Below are 17,008 nucleotides of genomic sequence, written 5' to 3'. Positions count from 1 at the left end.
CGAGTGACACCACCTGGCTGAAGACAATGGGGACTCACTATCTCTGTCTCAGATAATCCTGCTGCAGAGGGAGAGAGTGGGAATGAGGCTGATCCCAGAGGCTAGAAAACTTCATATCGGTCATTGAGGTCAAATTCAACCTGATACCCACACTTCCTTTTGCTCCCCTACTTCCCCCATCGTGATGCTGAGAGGTTGTGTTCACTGAATCAGGTGGATCTGTGCTGTAAACCTAAACGCATCAATTGATTTGTACCATTTTTAGACTGCATCCTGTAAACAGCAATCAATCACATGCAGAACACGTTTCTATTGGCCACTGCTGCTAGTGCTATCCTATCAGAAACATATTATACTACAAGGTACTGTATCAGTAATATATTTGAGAAAGAATTAGCTAACACAAACAGTAGTCCATCTGTAGAAAATCTTTAATCACAGTAGTTTGCACAATGCATGTCAGAAATGTTTTTCCTATATAAACAGACCTACTAAAGTGCTTCCTAACATATCCTACTCATTGTCTGGTACAAAATTGTATCATTGCAGAATCAAATATTTCAAATCAATATCATTCATTAGAAGAAAAAGTATATATCAAAAATTTCAAAAACAATGACATTGTAGACAAACAACACAATGACATGATTATAGACGTTATGTTGAAGCCGGCAACTTGTACCTACCCTATTTGATATATCAAATATATCATATCATTATTCAGGTGGTACATGTAGGGTTAGACCCATTCATGTCATGCATGTCAGGGTGGAGTGGCAGAGCCCTGGTTCTATTCCCTGAGAGCAGTAACATCCCTTGCCAGTCCTCTCTTTCCCCCAGCTCAGTAGGGTTTGACTTGGGCTTGGGGGAGGATGTTCATGGCTATGTGGTTTCTATGGGGAGAGAGATGAGACAAGACAAAAAGAGAGATTGTATATTGTTCCCATACCAGCTTTATTACAACAACGTTTCAGTCAGAGTCATAGTGTCCTGGGCCCGTGTTCACAAAAAGTCAGAGTAGGAGTGCTGACATGTGATCTAAAAGGCAAAACGGATCCTAACGAATAATAAGATAATAAGATGATTATGGGCGGGCGGGCGGGGGACCTGATGCTAGATCAGCACTCGAACTCAGATGCTTTTGTGTATATACAGTACCAGTCAAAAGTTTGGACACACCTACTCATTCAAGGGTTTTACTTTATTTTTCATATTTTTTTACATTGTAGAATAATAGTGAAGACATCAAAACTATGAAATAACACATATGGAATCATGCAGTAAGCAAAAAAGTGTTAAACAAATCAAAATATATTTTACATTTGAGATTCTTCAAAGTAGCCACCTTTTGCCTTTACGGCAGCTTTGCACACTCTTGGCATTCTCTCAACCAGCTTCATGAAGGTAGTCACCTGGAATGCATTTCAATTAACAGGAGTGCCTTGTTAAAAGTTATTTTGTGGAATTTCTTTCCTTAATGCGTTTGAGCCAATCAGTTGTGTTGTGACACGGTAGGGGTGGTATACAGAAGATAGCCCTATTTGGTAAAAGACCAAGTCCATATTATGGCAAGAACAGCTAAAATAAGCAAAAGACAAATGACAGTCCATCATACTTTAAGACATGAAAGTCAGTCAGTCCGGAATATTTCAAGAACTTTTAAAGTTTCTTCAGTGTAGTCGCAAAAACCATCATGTACTATGATGAAACTGGCTCACATGAGGACCGCCACAGGTCATGAGGACCGCCTCTGCTGCAGAGGATAAGTTCATTAGAGTTACCAGCCTGAGAAATTGCAGTTGAAATAAATGCTTCAGAGTTCAAGTAACAGACACATCTCAACATCAACTGTTCAGAGAAGACTGCGTGAATCAGGCCATCATGGACAAATTACTGCAAAGAAACCACTACTAAAGGTCACCAATAAGAAGAAGAGCCTTGTTTGGGCCAGGAAACACGAGCAAAGGACATTAGACCAGTGGAAATCTGTCCTTTGGTGTGATGAGTCCAAATTTTAGATTTTTAGTTCCAACTGCCGTGTCTTTGTGAGAGACAGAGTAGCTAAACGGATGATCTCCACATGTGTAGTTCCCACCATGAAGCATGGAGGAGGTGGTGCTTTGCTGGTGAAACTGTTAGTGATTTATTTAGAATTCAAAGCACACTTAACCAGCAGGGCTACCACAGCATTCTGCAGCGATACGCCATCCCATCTGGTTTGCGCTTAGTGGAACTATCATTTGTTTTTCAACAGGACAATGACTCAACACAACTCTAGGCTGTGTAAGGGCTATTTGACCAAGAAAGAGAGTGAATGAGTGCTGCATCAGATGACCTGGCCTCCACAATCACCCGACCTCAACCCAGTTGAGATGGTTTGGGAAAAGTTTGACTACAGAATGAAGGAAAAGCAGCCAACAAGTGCACAACATATGTGGGAAGCATTCCAGGTGAAGCTGGTTGAGAGAATGCCAAGAGTGTGCAAAGTTGTTATCAAGGCAAAGGTAGGCTACTTTGAAGAATCTCAAATATAAAATATATTTTGATTTGTTTAACACTTTTTTAGTTACTACATGATTCCATGTGTGTTATTTCATAGTTTTGATGTCTTCACTATTATTCTACAATGTAGAAAATAGTCAATATAAAGAAAAATCCTAGAGTAGGTGTGTCCAATCCTTGAGTAGGTGTGTCCAAACTTTTGACTGGTACTGTACAGTGGGGGAAAAAAGTATTTGATCCCCTGCTGATTTTGTACGTTTTCCCACTTACAAAGAAATTATCAGTCTATAATTTTAATAGGTTTATTTGAACAGTGAGAGACAGAATAACAACAAAAATATCCAGAAAAACGCATGTCAAAAATGTTATAAATTGATTTGCATTTTAATGAGGGAAATAAGTATTTGACCCCCCTCAATCAGAAAGATTTCTGGCTCCCAGGTGTCTTTTATACAGGTAACGAGCTGAGATTAGGAGCACACTTAAAGGGAGTGCTCCTAACCGCAGCTTGTTACCTGTAAAAAAGACCCCTGTCCACAGAAGCAATCAATCAATCAGATTCCAAACTCTCCACCATGGCCAAGACCAAAGAGCTCTCCAAGGATGTCAGGGACAAGATTGTAGACCTACACAAGGCTGGAATGGGCTACAAGACCATCGCCAAGCAGCTTGATGAGAAGGTGACAACATTTGGTGCTATTATTCGCAAATGGAAGAAACACAAAAGAACTGTCAATATCCCTCGGCCTGGGGCTCCATGCAAGATCTCACCTCGTGGAGTTGCAATGATCATGAGAACAGTGAGGAATCAGCCCAGAACTACATGGGAGGATCTTGTCAATGATCTCAAGGCAGCTGGGAACATAGTCACCAAGAAAACAATTGGTAACACACTACGCCGTGAAGGACTGAAATCCTGCAGCGCCCGCAAGGTCCCCCTGCTCAAGAATACATATACATGCCCGTCTGAAGTTTGCCAATGAACATCTGAATGACTCAGAGGACAACTGGTGAAAGTGTTGTGGTCAGATGAGACCAAAATGGAGCTCTTTGACATTAACTCAACGTGTTTGGAGGAGGAGGAATGAAAATGGGTCGTGGATGGGTATTCCAGCATGACAATGACCCAAAACACACAGCCAAGGCAACAAAGGAGTGGCTCAAGAAGAAGCACATTAAGGTCCTGGAGTGGCCTAGCCAGTCTCCAGACCTTAATCCATTTACATTTACATCATTTAGCAGACGCTCTTATCCAGAGCGACTTACAAATTGGTGCATTCACCTTATGATATCCAGTGGAACAACCACTTTACAATAGTACATCTATATCTTTTTTGGGGGGGGGGGGGGGGGGGGGTTAGAAGGATTACTATATCCTATCCCATGTATTCCTTAAAGAGGTGGGGTTTCAGGTGTCTACGGAAGGTGGTGATTGACTCCGCTGTCCTGGCGTCGTGAGGGAGCTTGTTCCACCATTGGGGTGCCAGGGCAGCGAACAATTTTGACTGGGCTGAGCGGGAACTGTGCTTCCGCAGAGGTAGGGGGGCCAGCAGGCCAGAGGTGGATGAACGCAGTGCCCTTGTTTGGGTGTAGGGCCTGATCAGAGCCTGAAGGTATGGAGGTGCCGTTCCCCTCACAGCTCCGTAGGCAAGCACCATGGTCTTGTCACAGATGCGAGCTTCAACTGGAAGCCAGTGGAGTGTGCGGAGGAGCGGGGTGACATGAGAGAACTTGAGAAGGTTGAACACCAGACAGGCTGCGGCGTTCTGGATGAGTTGTAGGGGTTTATCCCATAGAAAATCTGTGGAGGGAGCTGAAGGTTCGAGTTGCCAAACGTCAGCCTCGAAACTTTAATGACTTTGAGAAGATCTGCAAAGAGGAGTGGGACAAAACCCTCCTGAGATGTGTGCAAACCTGGTGGCCAACTACAAGAAACATCTGACCTCTGTGATTGCCAACAAGGGTTTTGCCACCAAGTACTAAGTCATGTTTTGCAGAGGGGTCAAATACTTATTTCCCTCATTAGAATGCAAATCATTTTATAACATTTTTGACATGCGTTTTTCTGGATTTTTTTGCTGTTATTCTGTCTCTCACTGTTCAAATAAACCTACTATTAAAATTATAGACTGATAATTTCTTTGTAAGTGGGCAAACGTACAAAATAAGCAGGGGATCAAATACTTTTTTCCCCCACTGTATATACGGGCCCTGGTCTTATTTCTGAATGAGTATTTTCCGCCCAGTACATAAGTACAATCATCTGATGTATGTGTGTAAATATGTTTGCTACTCACTCGTAGACATCGCTGTGCTTCATCCTCCTGTAGAACTTGGCCAGTTTGATGGAGAAGATGATGCTGGGGACCAGGAAGATCATACACCAGCCCAGACTGAACCAGAACGCATTCTGGACACAAACACAGATGTAGGTTAATAAACAATATTAGATTAACGCAGTGTATCATTTTCTGTGCGTGGGTGCGTGCATGAAATCATTTTCTCACCAGAGACTCCACCATATTTGAGCAGACTACAACCTCAGCTGAGTCCACAGCTTCTGCCACTGGGCCACAGCGACCAATCTGTTGAGTGATCTACATACCCACACACAATCAAATTTCATCAAATATATTTTATAAATCCCTTTTTACATCAACCACAACCACACATTCTTACACATAAGGCTGAGGCTAAACTACACACACACACACACACACACACACACACACACACACACAAACCTAAAATTAAACCACAGACACACAAGATACAGCAATGCAGTGATACAGTAGTAGTAGAATGCTAAGTGAACCCACCGTGAGGTTAGCCCAGTTAGCATAGGTCGTGAAGTACCCCATCTGACAGTCTAGGAACCCCCTACTTGCCTGAGAAAAAGAAAGAAAAACAAGTGTAAATTTCATACATTCTCTATTGACTCAGAAGTCATGAGAATCAGTGGAGATTTGCAGCAGAAAATCAGGTGGAACTCCCTATAACTATGTGAAGTGGTTGTGTGACTGTGGGCTAAGATGTGAGTAATGGCTGTGGTGCTACCATCTCTTCTTTACTGTACAGAACACCTGAGGTCATGAACCAGACGAAATGGTTTATCATTCTAGGAAACAAACCCAAATGGCATATGATGTCATTTTCTGGTTGTAAATGATTTTTTTTGTGAGTAGATATGCCTGTGTTTGAGCATGCGTTTTAACGTGCATGTGTGTGGTTACTCACGGCCTTGACTATCTGTGTAGTGTTGGTGTTGAGGAAGTCTTGAGCTGTTCCCACTTTATTTAACACATCTCCTACTGTGCCCTAAAGAAGAAAGAGGTAGGGAGGGAGAAAGAGAGAGGGATGAGCATGCATTGCAAAGCTACATATTTTCATTGTTTAATGAAAGAACCCTTGCAGCTCATGCTTTCTGAACATTCTGCAGTATGACTTACATTGATCTCTGATGCTACAACACTGAGGGCATATATGTTGGAGTTCAACTGAGTCTGAAACACAAAAGTCAAACAGGTAATATATCTATTTACAATATATAGGACTCTGCTCTGGATAATGACCTCTTAAGGATTTATAAAATAGTCATAGATAATCCAGACATTCAGATAGCTGTATATTTAGTACAAACACACGTGACATTTGCTGAAGTTGTCCAGAGCAGAAACAGACAGCACCAGGCCAGTCAGACGTACCAGCTGTGGGATGATGGTAGTGACAATACCTGACTGGATCCCTCTCAGGCCTTCAGCCTCCTGTGTCAGCCGTTTCTGAATACCTGTATTATTCTGTTGAGAGACATGCATCACATTACTGTCTTTATACAAACATCTATATGACTAGTGCACACATTAATGTTCACATCGTATCATTGATGGAAGAGCCTGAGAGTGCTCAGAGGGAGGGAATATGTTTGTAACAATGTTCCATGTTTTATTACTCACTTGAACAGTAGCAAGTTGGTCTAACATGCCTGCTATTTCTGTCAGATTAATGCTGGAAATAGTGTTGATCTGAAACAGGTATAGAAAGTGTTAAAATACTTTGTAACCATACTTGACGTGACGCTGCATGTTGTCCTAATATACACTCCAATTGAACACGTTACAAACTATTAGAGACCAAAGGTCACACATAAATGCACAAGCACATCTACGTGTACACACACACACACACACACACACACACACACTTTGTACCTGCTGTGTGACAGAGCTTATGTCAGCATCATGGACCATGTCAGAGAAGCTGTGTAGCTGTTTGCGTATCTCAGGTGTGAGCAGGGTGATGGTAGGCAGTTTGATCTCATTACTGTCAAACTGTTGCTGGATCTCTTCTTTGTACTGGGAGGCGAGAGGTGGACACGTAATTAAAAGGAGTAGCGGAAACATTATGCTAGTATAGCAGATGGTTTGAAATGTGGACTTTACACCACTTTGGAAGTGGAAACATAAGACAAGATTTTGGAATTAACCACCCATATAAAGTGATTCCCAGTAATCATCAGTAGGCAGTGTATGGTGATTGAAAAAGTAAAAACCACATGTGATAAGAGTAGAAACCGTAGCTTGACAGTCTTACTTTGGACACGTTGAGTAGATCATTGAGGTCTATGAGCTCATACAGGTGGAAGGTTGTCCATAGAGGCCTGTTCTGTTCACATTCACTACAAACACATGTACAACAATACATCCTTAGTAGTGATGTGGAGGTTGACTAATAACCCGCAGTCCCAGCAGTTATATCCGTAGTGTGGCGGGTTTAGGGTCATGAAATATTGTGTGGATGAAGGGCTGGTGGGTGGCGGGTAGGTTAAATGAAGAGAAAATAATACCTTAAATATCCATAAATGTATCATTCATCTTGTGCAATTTATATCTATAGGCTACATTGACGTTTTTCTTTCAATATTTTAGGCTATCTGGCATTAGTGCATAATGCCTAAGCTTTAGGACCTAACTGTACGTGCGCCAAATAGCCAACACGCCAACCGCCAAATGCTTTTGGAAACGGGCAGAAAAAGTTAATGTTCAAGTCGATCACGGAGGCAAAAAAGGAAAATGCTGGAGTTTAATTCAATAAGAGAAAAGCTGCGAATCGCAAAATGGAGAGTTGAAAATAAAGAGAAGGGAGTGCCAGATAACTAATGTTTGGGAAGTGGTAAAAGAGAATGATAGCAGATAGATAGATGTGTGATGATTGTGAGGCGCTATACAAATTCGACAGTCACAAGACGGGGACTTTAAATAGGCCGATGGCACATCAAGGGAAGTGTAGACTACTGTTCAGATGGGTTAAATGGAAACTGAATTCTGGACACCAACTGTAGGTCTATAACGTCTCATATAGCCTTAATATGAACTCCTGCAGAATGAAGCATTTCTTGCAGTAAAATTATACACCAAATGTAGGCAGAATTTTGACTCAGGAACAGGAGTGGGTAAATATGATTTATTTCTTTCAGCATCCTGAGAGAATGCGAATGTGCAGTTAGATACCTACCATCTGTAGAGGTGCTATCTTTATTAACCACATAAAATATGCATCCAAGCCCGAAATGAAATCTTATCAGAAACGTATTGGGTCATTTTCACAGCCGGTCAAACTTATGTCTTTTGGAAATTTTGCACAGAAAAACGTCTTTGCTCTGCGAAAGAAGCAGAGATGTCAACTATATTCAAGCATTCATTCTATCGATTTCTTACATTATTCTGGTGAGCAAGTGTTTATTTAGTCTTCTTGGGCAACATATAATGACAGAAGTAAAGCTGCATTTATCTAATTATACACAACAGTAGAAGCTGCTGAGGGGAGGACAGCTAATAATAATGGCCGGAATGGAGTGAATGTGTTTGATACCATTCCAATGATTCCATTCCAGCCATTATTATGAACCGTCCTCCCCTCAGCAGCCTCCACTGATGGACAAGTTGACTAACAAATAGCCTACCAAAATGTCGGAAATTATAAGCAGAAACATATTTAAATCTGGCAAAAACAAGCCTGAACCCTGCAAAAAAACAAATGTCTGCCGTCTCTAACTAGCCTACAGCGCATTTTCTATATTATTCGATTAGGGTGCGGGCCTCAGATTTTCACTTCATCACATATTGTCAGGCGGTTGCGAATGGGTTATTAGCCCGAGTGGCGCAGCGGTCTAAAACACTGCACCTCAGTGCTTGAGGCGTCACTACAGACACCCTGGTTCGAATCCAGGCTGTATCACAACCGGACGTGATTGGGAGTCCCATAGGGCGACGCACAATTGGCCCAGCGTCGTCTAGGTTTGGCCGGTGTAGGCTGTCATTGTAAATAAGAATTTGTTCTTAACTTGCCTAGTTAAATAAAGGTGAAAAAAATAAAGAATAATTGCGGGCGGGTGCCAGTGAACAAACAGCTGACCCGCGCACCATTAATCTTTACATTGCATAATAGCAGAAGAAGAACAAAGTTACATTTAGCAGGCACTCTTATCCAGAGTGACTTATAACAATCCTTTAGAAAACCAGAAAGAAGATCTTTAATTTACATAACCCTTTATAATGTTGCTACATACTTGTATACTTCAATGAGAGGCAGGTTGCTCTTCAGGCCCAGTATCTCTCTTAAATTGAATCCAGGTATCAGGCCCGGAGTGTCAACAAACTGTGGAGGGGAGGAGACACAATCAATAAATCAGTGAGTCAATGAATTAATTCTGCATGTATGAGAGTGTGTTCTTACCTGTAGTAGCTGTCCACTGCGCCAGGGCTGGCAGACCAGTGTGTAGACATTCCCTCCCAGTAAAAACAGTATTAACACCACCAGCATGAAGAGCCAGGAGAACAGGAAACTTAGCCCTGCACCCCTACACACACAGACAAATAAGTTGAGATAATTATTTTACCAAATGTCCCTTATGCCCATTCTCATACCCACAGACAGACACAGTGACAGTACTTACGCCATTAGGAAGGCTCCTGCGCAGTTGGCGGTGCCAGATCGTTCTGTCGGGTCGTCTTGAGGGCTCAGTCCCACCAGACCCAAAAACAGACCCAGAAGGTTACACACTACGACCAGGAGAACTACACAGCTCAGGATAATACCCACACCCCACCTAGAGAGACAAAAACACAGAGGGATAATTACCTTATCTGTTCAGCCCTGTCAGTGTGTGCGCGTGCCTGTGTGTACTCATTACCTGATCATCTCTACCCACTCTGCCTGTGGTGAGTACATGTCGATGTATCTCTGAGCCTCTCCCAGTGTGTCTGAGATTTTGCTGAGGGCAGAGACAGGGATGTATCCCTTCACCAAAGAGATCTGTCTCTTGATGACTTCAAGCTGCTGCTTCACATCTGAAGGAGAAGGAGAGGGATGAATGTATCTCTAGACACTGATCCAAGGTCAGTTTTAAAGGTATTTAGGTTAAAGCATAAGATACGGCTAGTAGACATCAGACTCTTGTTAGTGTCACTGTGAATAATAATGACCTATAACAGCTAGTAGTATAACTGAACTAGTCCTAATCCTATAACAGTTAGTAGTGACCTTGAAGGTAAATACTCACTCTGTACCATGTCCCTGGTGTCGTTGGTCACTCTCTGGGGAATACTGGCAAATAAGTATTCTCCCTGAAATACACATGGTCAGAAACGTCCTCTGTAACTACCGCAGAAATGAAGCATAGAAGTCAATGGATGAAAAAAGTGGATCTCAATTCCTTTCTCACAAACAGGACCATGCTGTGGAATGTCAGTTACACTTCACTAATCCATTTCAACTTCTCTCTCTCTCTCAATGGGGGGGGGGGGGTATTTAGTGTGCCTATTTAGTCCAGACAGAATTACCTCTTTCACTTTTGAGTTGATATTAGCCTTGGTGACGTCATCAACAGCCGACTGCAGCTCATTCAGACTGGGGAACTATGGAACATACACAAACACACATACACTTTAGGTTTACAAACAGTTCATGTCTTCTCTGCAGTAAGTGTTGTTCTTATTATTTGGCAGCAGGGGGCAGCAAAACCAGAACTATCCACTCAGATGACAAATTCACATTTTTACTTTGGCATGTATTGCCTTCCTTATGCTTGTTATAAAAGTAGAACAGTGATAGGGGCGAATGAAATACTGCTTTGTTTTCCACAATCGTATCAGAGTAACATACACCATGGTATCTTATCCATGGTCCTTTAACTGTTTGTTCTCCGTCCTACTGGTTTGTTCTCGATAAGGAACTTATCTTGGTGTTCCTCATACTGTGTGCGTATATATATATATATATATAATGAACTGTAATTTTCCTGAAACCCAAGCCTCTATTTGTGGTAGCTTGTTTGAGAAAGGGGGGAGAGGAGGGAAGAGGGTTAACCCACAAACAGACTCAGCATGCGTCAGCAACAGTAGAGTGGGAGGAGGAGAACCACCCTGAAACCTGATGTCACATAACTAATTTGCCTGTGTCATATTAACTTCTGCTGCGAGACCAGCACAAATCGTCCACAACCACACGACCACACACACACACACACTGTACCATGAACACACGAGAAAGACAGGTGTTTCAGCTCGATTGTGTTTAGCAAAAGGCTTGAATCGTTCCTCATCAAAAACAAACCAGTAAGATGAAAATACACACCAGTGTGTACAGGGGATAACTGGGTTAATCAGAGCTACCATGGAATTTGCATTCAATGGTGGAAAGATGAGAATGAGGGAAGAAAAAAGAGAGGAGAGGCGACGCAACACGATTGCACTCACAGTGATAGTGGTGTCAAATGTTAGTCTCTCTAGCTCTGACTGATAGGCAGAACACCCATTACAGTCAGGGTTTCTCAGTGTGCTGTTGATGCTGTCTCTGACAGAGGAAACATTAGCCTGGACTACAATCACATCAGACTGGAGCTGGGTTAGAGTAGAGTTCAACCCCACCAGCAGGACACTGGTACGGTTCACCACTAGGATACAGATGCAACATACACACAGATTAAAATGTCAGAAGATTTTTGTTACTTTTGAACGCTCTTTATTGAACCATTCATGAAACTATTCCTGAAGAGGAATACACACACACACACACAAACAAACATCACACGTGCACACAAAGACACACACACACAATTTAGCATATCAGAAGAGGAATACACACAACCACACAAACAAAAACACACACAGGATGGAGTTGTACCTTTGGCTATATCGCTGACAGACTTCAGGGCAGGGTTCAGGGGGCCCTCTAGACTTCTCTGGATCTCTCTGCCCAGCAGAGGACCTATGTCTAGAGGAGAGACAAGAGAGAGAAGGTAGAGATGTATGTAATTGTTGACCAGTGTTTCTCAAATGGTGGATGAAAGTCTCTTCTGGGTAAAAACAATGATCAACATAATTGTTTCAGTGCGTTTCTACTTTGCAGAACTTTTGCACGCATTATGTGAATATCTAGAACTGGGATCATCAACTAGATTGTGGGACCATTTTTTCTTGAGCGGACAGTCGGGGGGCCAGAACATAACTACAAATCATTTGTAGACTGCAAATTGACCGCAAGAAACCCAAACATATAATATTTGAGTAAACATAATAATTTCAAATCTTGCTTGCATGTGTACAGTCGTGGCCAAAAGTTTTGAGAATGACACAAATATACATTTTCACAAAGTCTGCTGCCTCAGTGTGTATGATGGCAATTTGCACATACTCCAGAATGTTATGAAGAGTGATCAGATGAATTGCAATTAATTGCAAAGTCCCTCTTTGCCATGCAAATGAACTGAATCCCCAAAAAACATTTCCACTGCATTTCTGCCCTGCCACAAAAGGACCAGCTGACATCATGTCAGTGATTCTCTCATTAACACAGGTGTGAGTGTTGACGAGGACAAGGCTGGAGATCACTCTGTCATGCTGATTGAGTTCGAATAACAGACTGGTAGCTTCAAAGCTTTTTACTGGAACAAATTGCAAAAATCTCTGAAGTTGGAGACTTTTATTTCCCTCACCAACTTTAAACATCACCTATCTGAGCAGTTAACCGATCACTGCAGCTGTACATTGCCCACCCTATCTACCTACCTCATCCCCTTACTGTTTTTATTTTATTTACTTTTCTGCTCTTTTTGCACACCAGTATCTCTACATGCACATCTTCATATGCTCATTTATCACTCCAGTGTTAATCTGCTAAATTGTAATTATTTGCTCCTATGGCCTATTTATTGCCTACCTCCTCATGCCTTTTGCACACACTGTATATAAACTTTCTTTTTTCTACTGTATCATTGACTTGTTTATTGTGTTATTGGCTTGTTTGTTTACTCCATGTGTAACTCTGTGTTGTTGTCTGTGTCACACTGCTTTGCTTTATCTTGGCCAGGTCGCAGTTGTAAATGAGAACTTGTTCTCAACTTGCCTACCTGGTTAAATAAAGGTGAAATAAAAACAATTTTTTAAAAAAGGAGGGTGGTGCTTGGAATCATTGTTCTTCCTCTGTAAACCATGGTTACCTGCAAGGAAACATGTGTCGTCATCACTGCTTTGCACAAAAAGGGCTTCACAGGCAAGGATATTGCTGCCAGTAAGATTGCACGTAAATCTATCGGATCTTCAAGGAGAGCGGTTCAATTGTTGTAAAGAAGGCTTCAGGGCGCCCAAGAAAGTCCAGCAAGCGCCAGGACCGTCTCCTAAAGTTGATTCAGCTGCAGGATCGGGGCACCACCAGTACAGAGCTTGCTCAGGAATGGCAGCAGGCAGGTGTGAGTGCATCTGCACGCACAGTGAGGCGAAGACTTTTGGAGGATGGTCTAGTGTCAAGAAGGGCAGCAAAGAAGCCACTTCTCTCCAGGAAAACATCAGGGACAGACTGATATTCTGCAAAAGCTACAGGGATTGGACTGCTGAGGAGTGGGGTAAAGTCATTTTCTCTGATGAATCACCTTCCAGATTGTTTGGGGCATCTGGACTTGTGGTCAATCCTCAAGAGGCGGGTGGACAAACAAAAACCCACAAATTCTGACAAACTCCAAGCACTGATTATGCAAGAATGGGCTGCCATCAGTCAGGATGTGGCCCAGAAGTTAATTGACAGCATGCCAGGGCGGATTGCAGAGGTCTTGAAAATGAAGGGTCAACACTGCAAATATTGACTCTTTGCATCAACTTCATGTAATTGTCAATAAAAGCATTTGAAACTTATGAAATGCTTGTAATTATACTTCAGTATTCCATAGTAACATCTGACAAAAATATCGAAAGACACTGAAGCAGCAAACTTTGTGGAAATTAATATTTGTGTCATTCTCAAAGCTTTTGGCCACGACTGTATACAATCATGTCTCTCTATGATGCTTGGGAATACTTCAGAACAGATTTCCAAATTTAAAATCACTTGGAGCTGGGTTTTTTTGCCTGTTCGAGAACCCTGATCTCAAAGCTCAGGTACAGTACTTACCATTGAGGCTTCTGGTAACCTCATCCACTGTCTTATTGCTCTCTATCAGCACACTGTCAATTTGCTGATGAGACACAGGAGACAAACACACTTAGACACAGGAGAGACGACATAAAATTGCAAGACTCCCTCAAACACATTTAAATAGAAAGACAAACTATGCACCGAAACATCAAAGCCACTACCGATTTACCACACAACCCTGCCCGACCATTACCTTATCCCTCTCTCCCCTCCCCCTTTATTTTTCCCTCCCCCTTTTTCCTCTCTCCATCCTCTCTTCCCCTTTCTCTGAGTCTCTCCGAGTCAGAGGGGTTGGGTTAAATGCGGAAGACACATTTCAGTTGAATGTATTCAGTTGTACAACTGACTAGGTATCCCCCTTTCCCTCTCTATCCTCCCTGCCTTTCTCACCCATCTCCTCCCACCCTCATTCCCCATGTCCCCTCTCCCTCTGTTGTATCAGATACAAGTGTTCACAGTGCAGGCTGGACAGGGGAGACAAATGTTTTTTTTTACCTTTATTTAACTAGACAAGTCAGTTAAGAACAAATTCTTATTTACAATGACGGCCTAGGAACAGTGGGTTAACTATCTTGTTCAGGGGAAGAATGACAGATTTTTACCTTGTCAGCTCGGGGATTCGATCTAGCAACCTTTCGGTTACTGGCTACCTGCCGTGCAGTGTGGTGTGCGTGCGTGCGTGCGTGCGTGCGTGCGTATGGCTGTTTTCTAGGGTGAGATTTATGGTAGATGGGGTGGTTTATGTACTAACTCTGAATATAATCTTTAGGTCAGAAACTGATCTATATGTGGTTGTGTGTCAACAGAAGATAAGTGACATGCCATCCAAGTCATTTATTACAGGATACTTAACAGAAGAGAATACGGAATGTTTTTAATAAATGTGTGTACCCATTCAGAAATATCCAGTTGCTACTTTTAGCTATATCTATTGTTTTATAAACCAAAAAACTATATTGGTCTTACTTCTACTTCATTTATTATTTTGGTTTTCCCTTCTGAAAATAATAGGAACGTTTTCTCTCTCACACACACACACACACACACTTACATGTGGGACAGCGGCGAGGTAGGTTTGGAGGTTGCCCAGTCTATTGTTGAGTTCTACAGAGCTGTCCTCGACACTCACTTTCAGTAACTGGTTAGTGAAGAACATGCAGATGTTCCCTGCACTACACACACACACACACACACACACACACACACACACACACATACATGAATGCACGCACACAAACACGCAAACACAGAGAAGTTAGTTTGTTTCACTTCATATCCAAATACACTCCCCTCTATATATATTTGGACAGTGAAGCTAAAAATTATTATTTGGCTCTATACTCCAGCATTTTGGATTTCAGATAAAATGTTTAATATTAAGCAACAATACAGAATGTACCTTTTACTTGTGAGTATTTTCATACATATCTGTTTTGCCGTTTAGAAATGAAAGCACTTCATGTATTTAGTCCTCCCATGTGAAGAAGTTTGGACAAATTCACTTCTAGGGTATTATAGTAGTCAAAAGTTTAGTATTTGGTCCCATATTCCTTGCATGCAACAACTACATCAAACTTCTGTATCTACAAACTCATTGAATGCATTTGCAGTTTGTTTTGGGTTATGTTTTGCCCAATAGTATCTGAATGGTGAATGATGACTGGAGTCATTTTCTTTCTAAGTGAGTGGATAAGATGTTTGTAAATGAATCATGATAATGCCATAATTAAGAAAAACCATGAATGAGTGAGAAAGCTACAAAGGCTACAACAAAACATGCTAACCTCTCACCATTACCAATAACATGGGAGGTTTGGATTTTTGGAGGGTATGAGCTTTGTTCCTCTGTAACCTTATCACTCATCAATGTCCATGACTATCCATAATCAGGGTAGCATCCACAAGAATTTAGAACACATGAACCTTCTATTCTTACTTACAATAAAAGTGACTCCAAAATGGCACTCAAGACATCGAAAACTCAACCAAAACAAACCACAAATGCATCCAATAAGTTTGTAGAGTCATAAGCTTGGTTTAGTCATTGTGTGCAAAGAATATGGGACAAAATACTAAACTTTTCCCTACGTTAATACACAATAATTGAATTTGTCAAAATACTTAGGATTTCTTCAAATGGGGGGTCTAAATACATAGTGCTTTCATTTTTAAATGGTAAAACAGATACATATGAAAATATCCTAAAAATACACTGCCTTATACAGTACCAGTCAAAAAATAGTTTTTCTTTATTTTGACTATTTTCTACATTGTAGAATAATAGTGAAGACATCAAAACTATCAAATAACACATATGGAATCATGCAGTAACCAAAAAAGTGTTAAATCAAAAAATATTTTTGATTCTTCAAAGTAGCCACCCTTTGCCTTGATGACAGCTTTGCATTCTCTCAACCAGCTTCACCTGGAATGCTTTTCCAACAGTCTTGAAGGACTTCCCACATATGCGGTGCACTTGTTGGCTGCTTTTCCTTCACTCTGCGGTCCAACTCATCCCAAACCATCTCAATTGGGTTGAGGTCGGGTGATTGTGGAGGGCAGGTCATCTAATGCAGCACTCATCTTAAAAAAGCTAGGTGGAACAACCACATATTACAGTCATAGTAAGTAAAATGTTCCTCAATAATGTAGATATGATGGTGATATTAGTTTATGATGGTGATGCTGGTATACTGGTGACCAAGCTGGTGTATGGTGGTCCAGCATGGTCTAGCTCAGGGATGGGCAACTTTGATGTGGGTGGGGGCCACAGAAAATCTGAACTCATCATGAGGGGCGGCAGTGGCTTGCGGGTCTGCTTACCCACATGTATGCAGTCAGAGCCGGCCCTAGCATTTTGGGGGCCCTATGTGATATTTTGGTCACCAGCAAAACACTGCGAAGGCTGGTCAACACGAAAACACAGCGAATGAACCATGAAAGCACAACGAAGGCACTTCGAAAGCACAGCGAAGGCTGGTCACCAGCAAAACCACCACCTACGCTGGTCTATGCTGGTTTTTTTCAGGGTGGCACACACTTA

The 17,008-nt window shown here is 41.8% G+C and overlaps 1 protein-coding gene across 6 annotated transcripts in view; it reads right to left on the bottom strand.

Annotated features, from left to right (window-relative positions):
- Positions 1 to 413: 413 nt before the first annotated feature.
- LOC115152984 (prominin-1-A) overlaps positions 414 to 17,008 on the bottom strand; it is a 37,772-nt gene continuing 21,177 nt past the window's right edge. For 5 of the 6 annotated variants that reach the window (XM_029697958.1, XM_029697957.1, XM_029697955.1 and 2 more), the window contains 20 exons: positions 15,017 to 15,137; positions 13,942 to 14,005; positions 11,683 to 11,772; positions 11,256 to 11,452; positions 10,341 to 10,415; positions 10,061 to 10,124; positions 9,692 to 9,848; positions 9,455 to 9,607; positions 9,235 to 9,358; positions 9,068 to 9,156; positions 7,093 to 7,177; positions 6,711 to 6,854; positions 6,456 to 6,524; positions 6,147 to 6,299; positions 5,952 to 6,005; positions 5,740 to 5,820; positions 5,322 to 5,390; positions 5,010 to 5,099; positions 4,800 to 4,912; positions 414 to 893 (listed from right to left, as the gene is read on the bottom strand). In XM_029697958.1, coding sequence (XP_029553818.1) covers positions 842 to 893; positions 4,800 to 4,912; positions 5,010 to 5,099; positions 5,322 to 5,390; positions 5,740 to 5,820; positions 5,952 to 6,005; positions 6,147 to 6,299; positions 6,456 to 6,524; positions 6,711 to 6,854; positions 7,093 to 7,177; positions 9,068 to 9,156; positions 9,235 to 9,358; positions 9,455 to 9,607; positions 9,692 to 9,848; positions 10,061 to 10,124; positions 10,341 to 10,415; positions 11,256 to 11,452; positions 11,683 to 11,772; positions 13,942 to 14,005; positions 15,017 to 15,137 — 2,044 coding nt within the window. In that variant the 3' untranslated portion in view covers positions 414 to 841. The remainder of the gene's footprint in view (positions 894 to 4,799; positions 4,913 to 5,009; positions 5,100 to 5,321; positions 5,391 to 5,739; positions 5,821 to 5,951; positions 6,006 to 6,146; positions 6,300 to 6,455; positions 6,525 to 6,710; positions 6,855 to 7,092; positions 7,178 to 9,067; positions 9,157 to 9,234; positions 9,359 to 9,454; positions 9,608 to 9,691; positions 9,849 to 10,060; positions 10,125 to 10,340; positions 10,416 to 11,255; positions 11,453 to 11,682; positions 11,773 to 13,941; positions 14,006 to 15,016; positions 15,138 to 17,008) is intronic. The other variant, XM_029697960.1, reaches the window with a different exon arrangement.

This window comes from Salmo trutta, chromosome 18 (genome assembly GCF_901001165.1).
Source record: "Salmo trutta chromosome 18, fSalTru1.1, whole genome shotgun sequence".
Classification (NCBI taxonomy): Eukaryota; Metazoa; Chordata; class Actinopteri; order Salmoniformes; family Salmonidae; genus Salmo; species Salmo trutta.
Note: the sequence above shows the minus strand (reverse complement) of the source record. Positions and strands in the feature narration are given on the sequence as shown.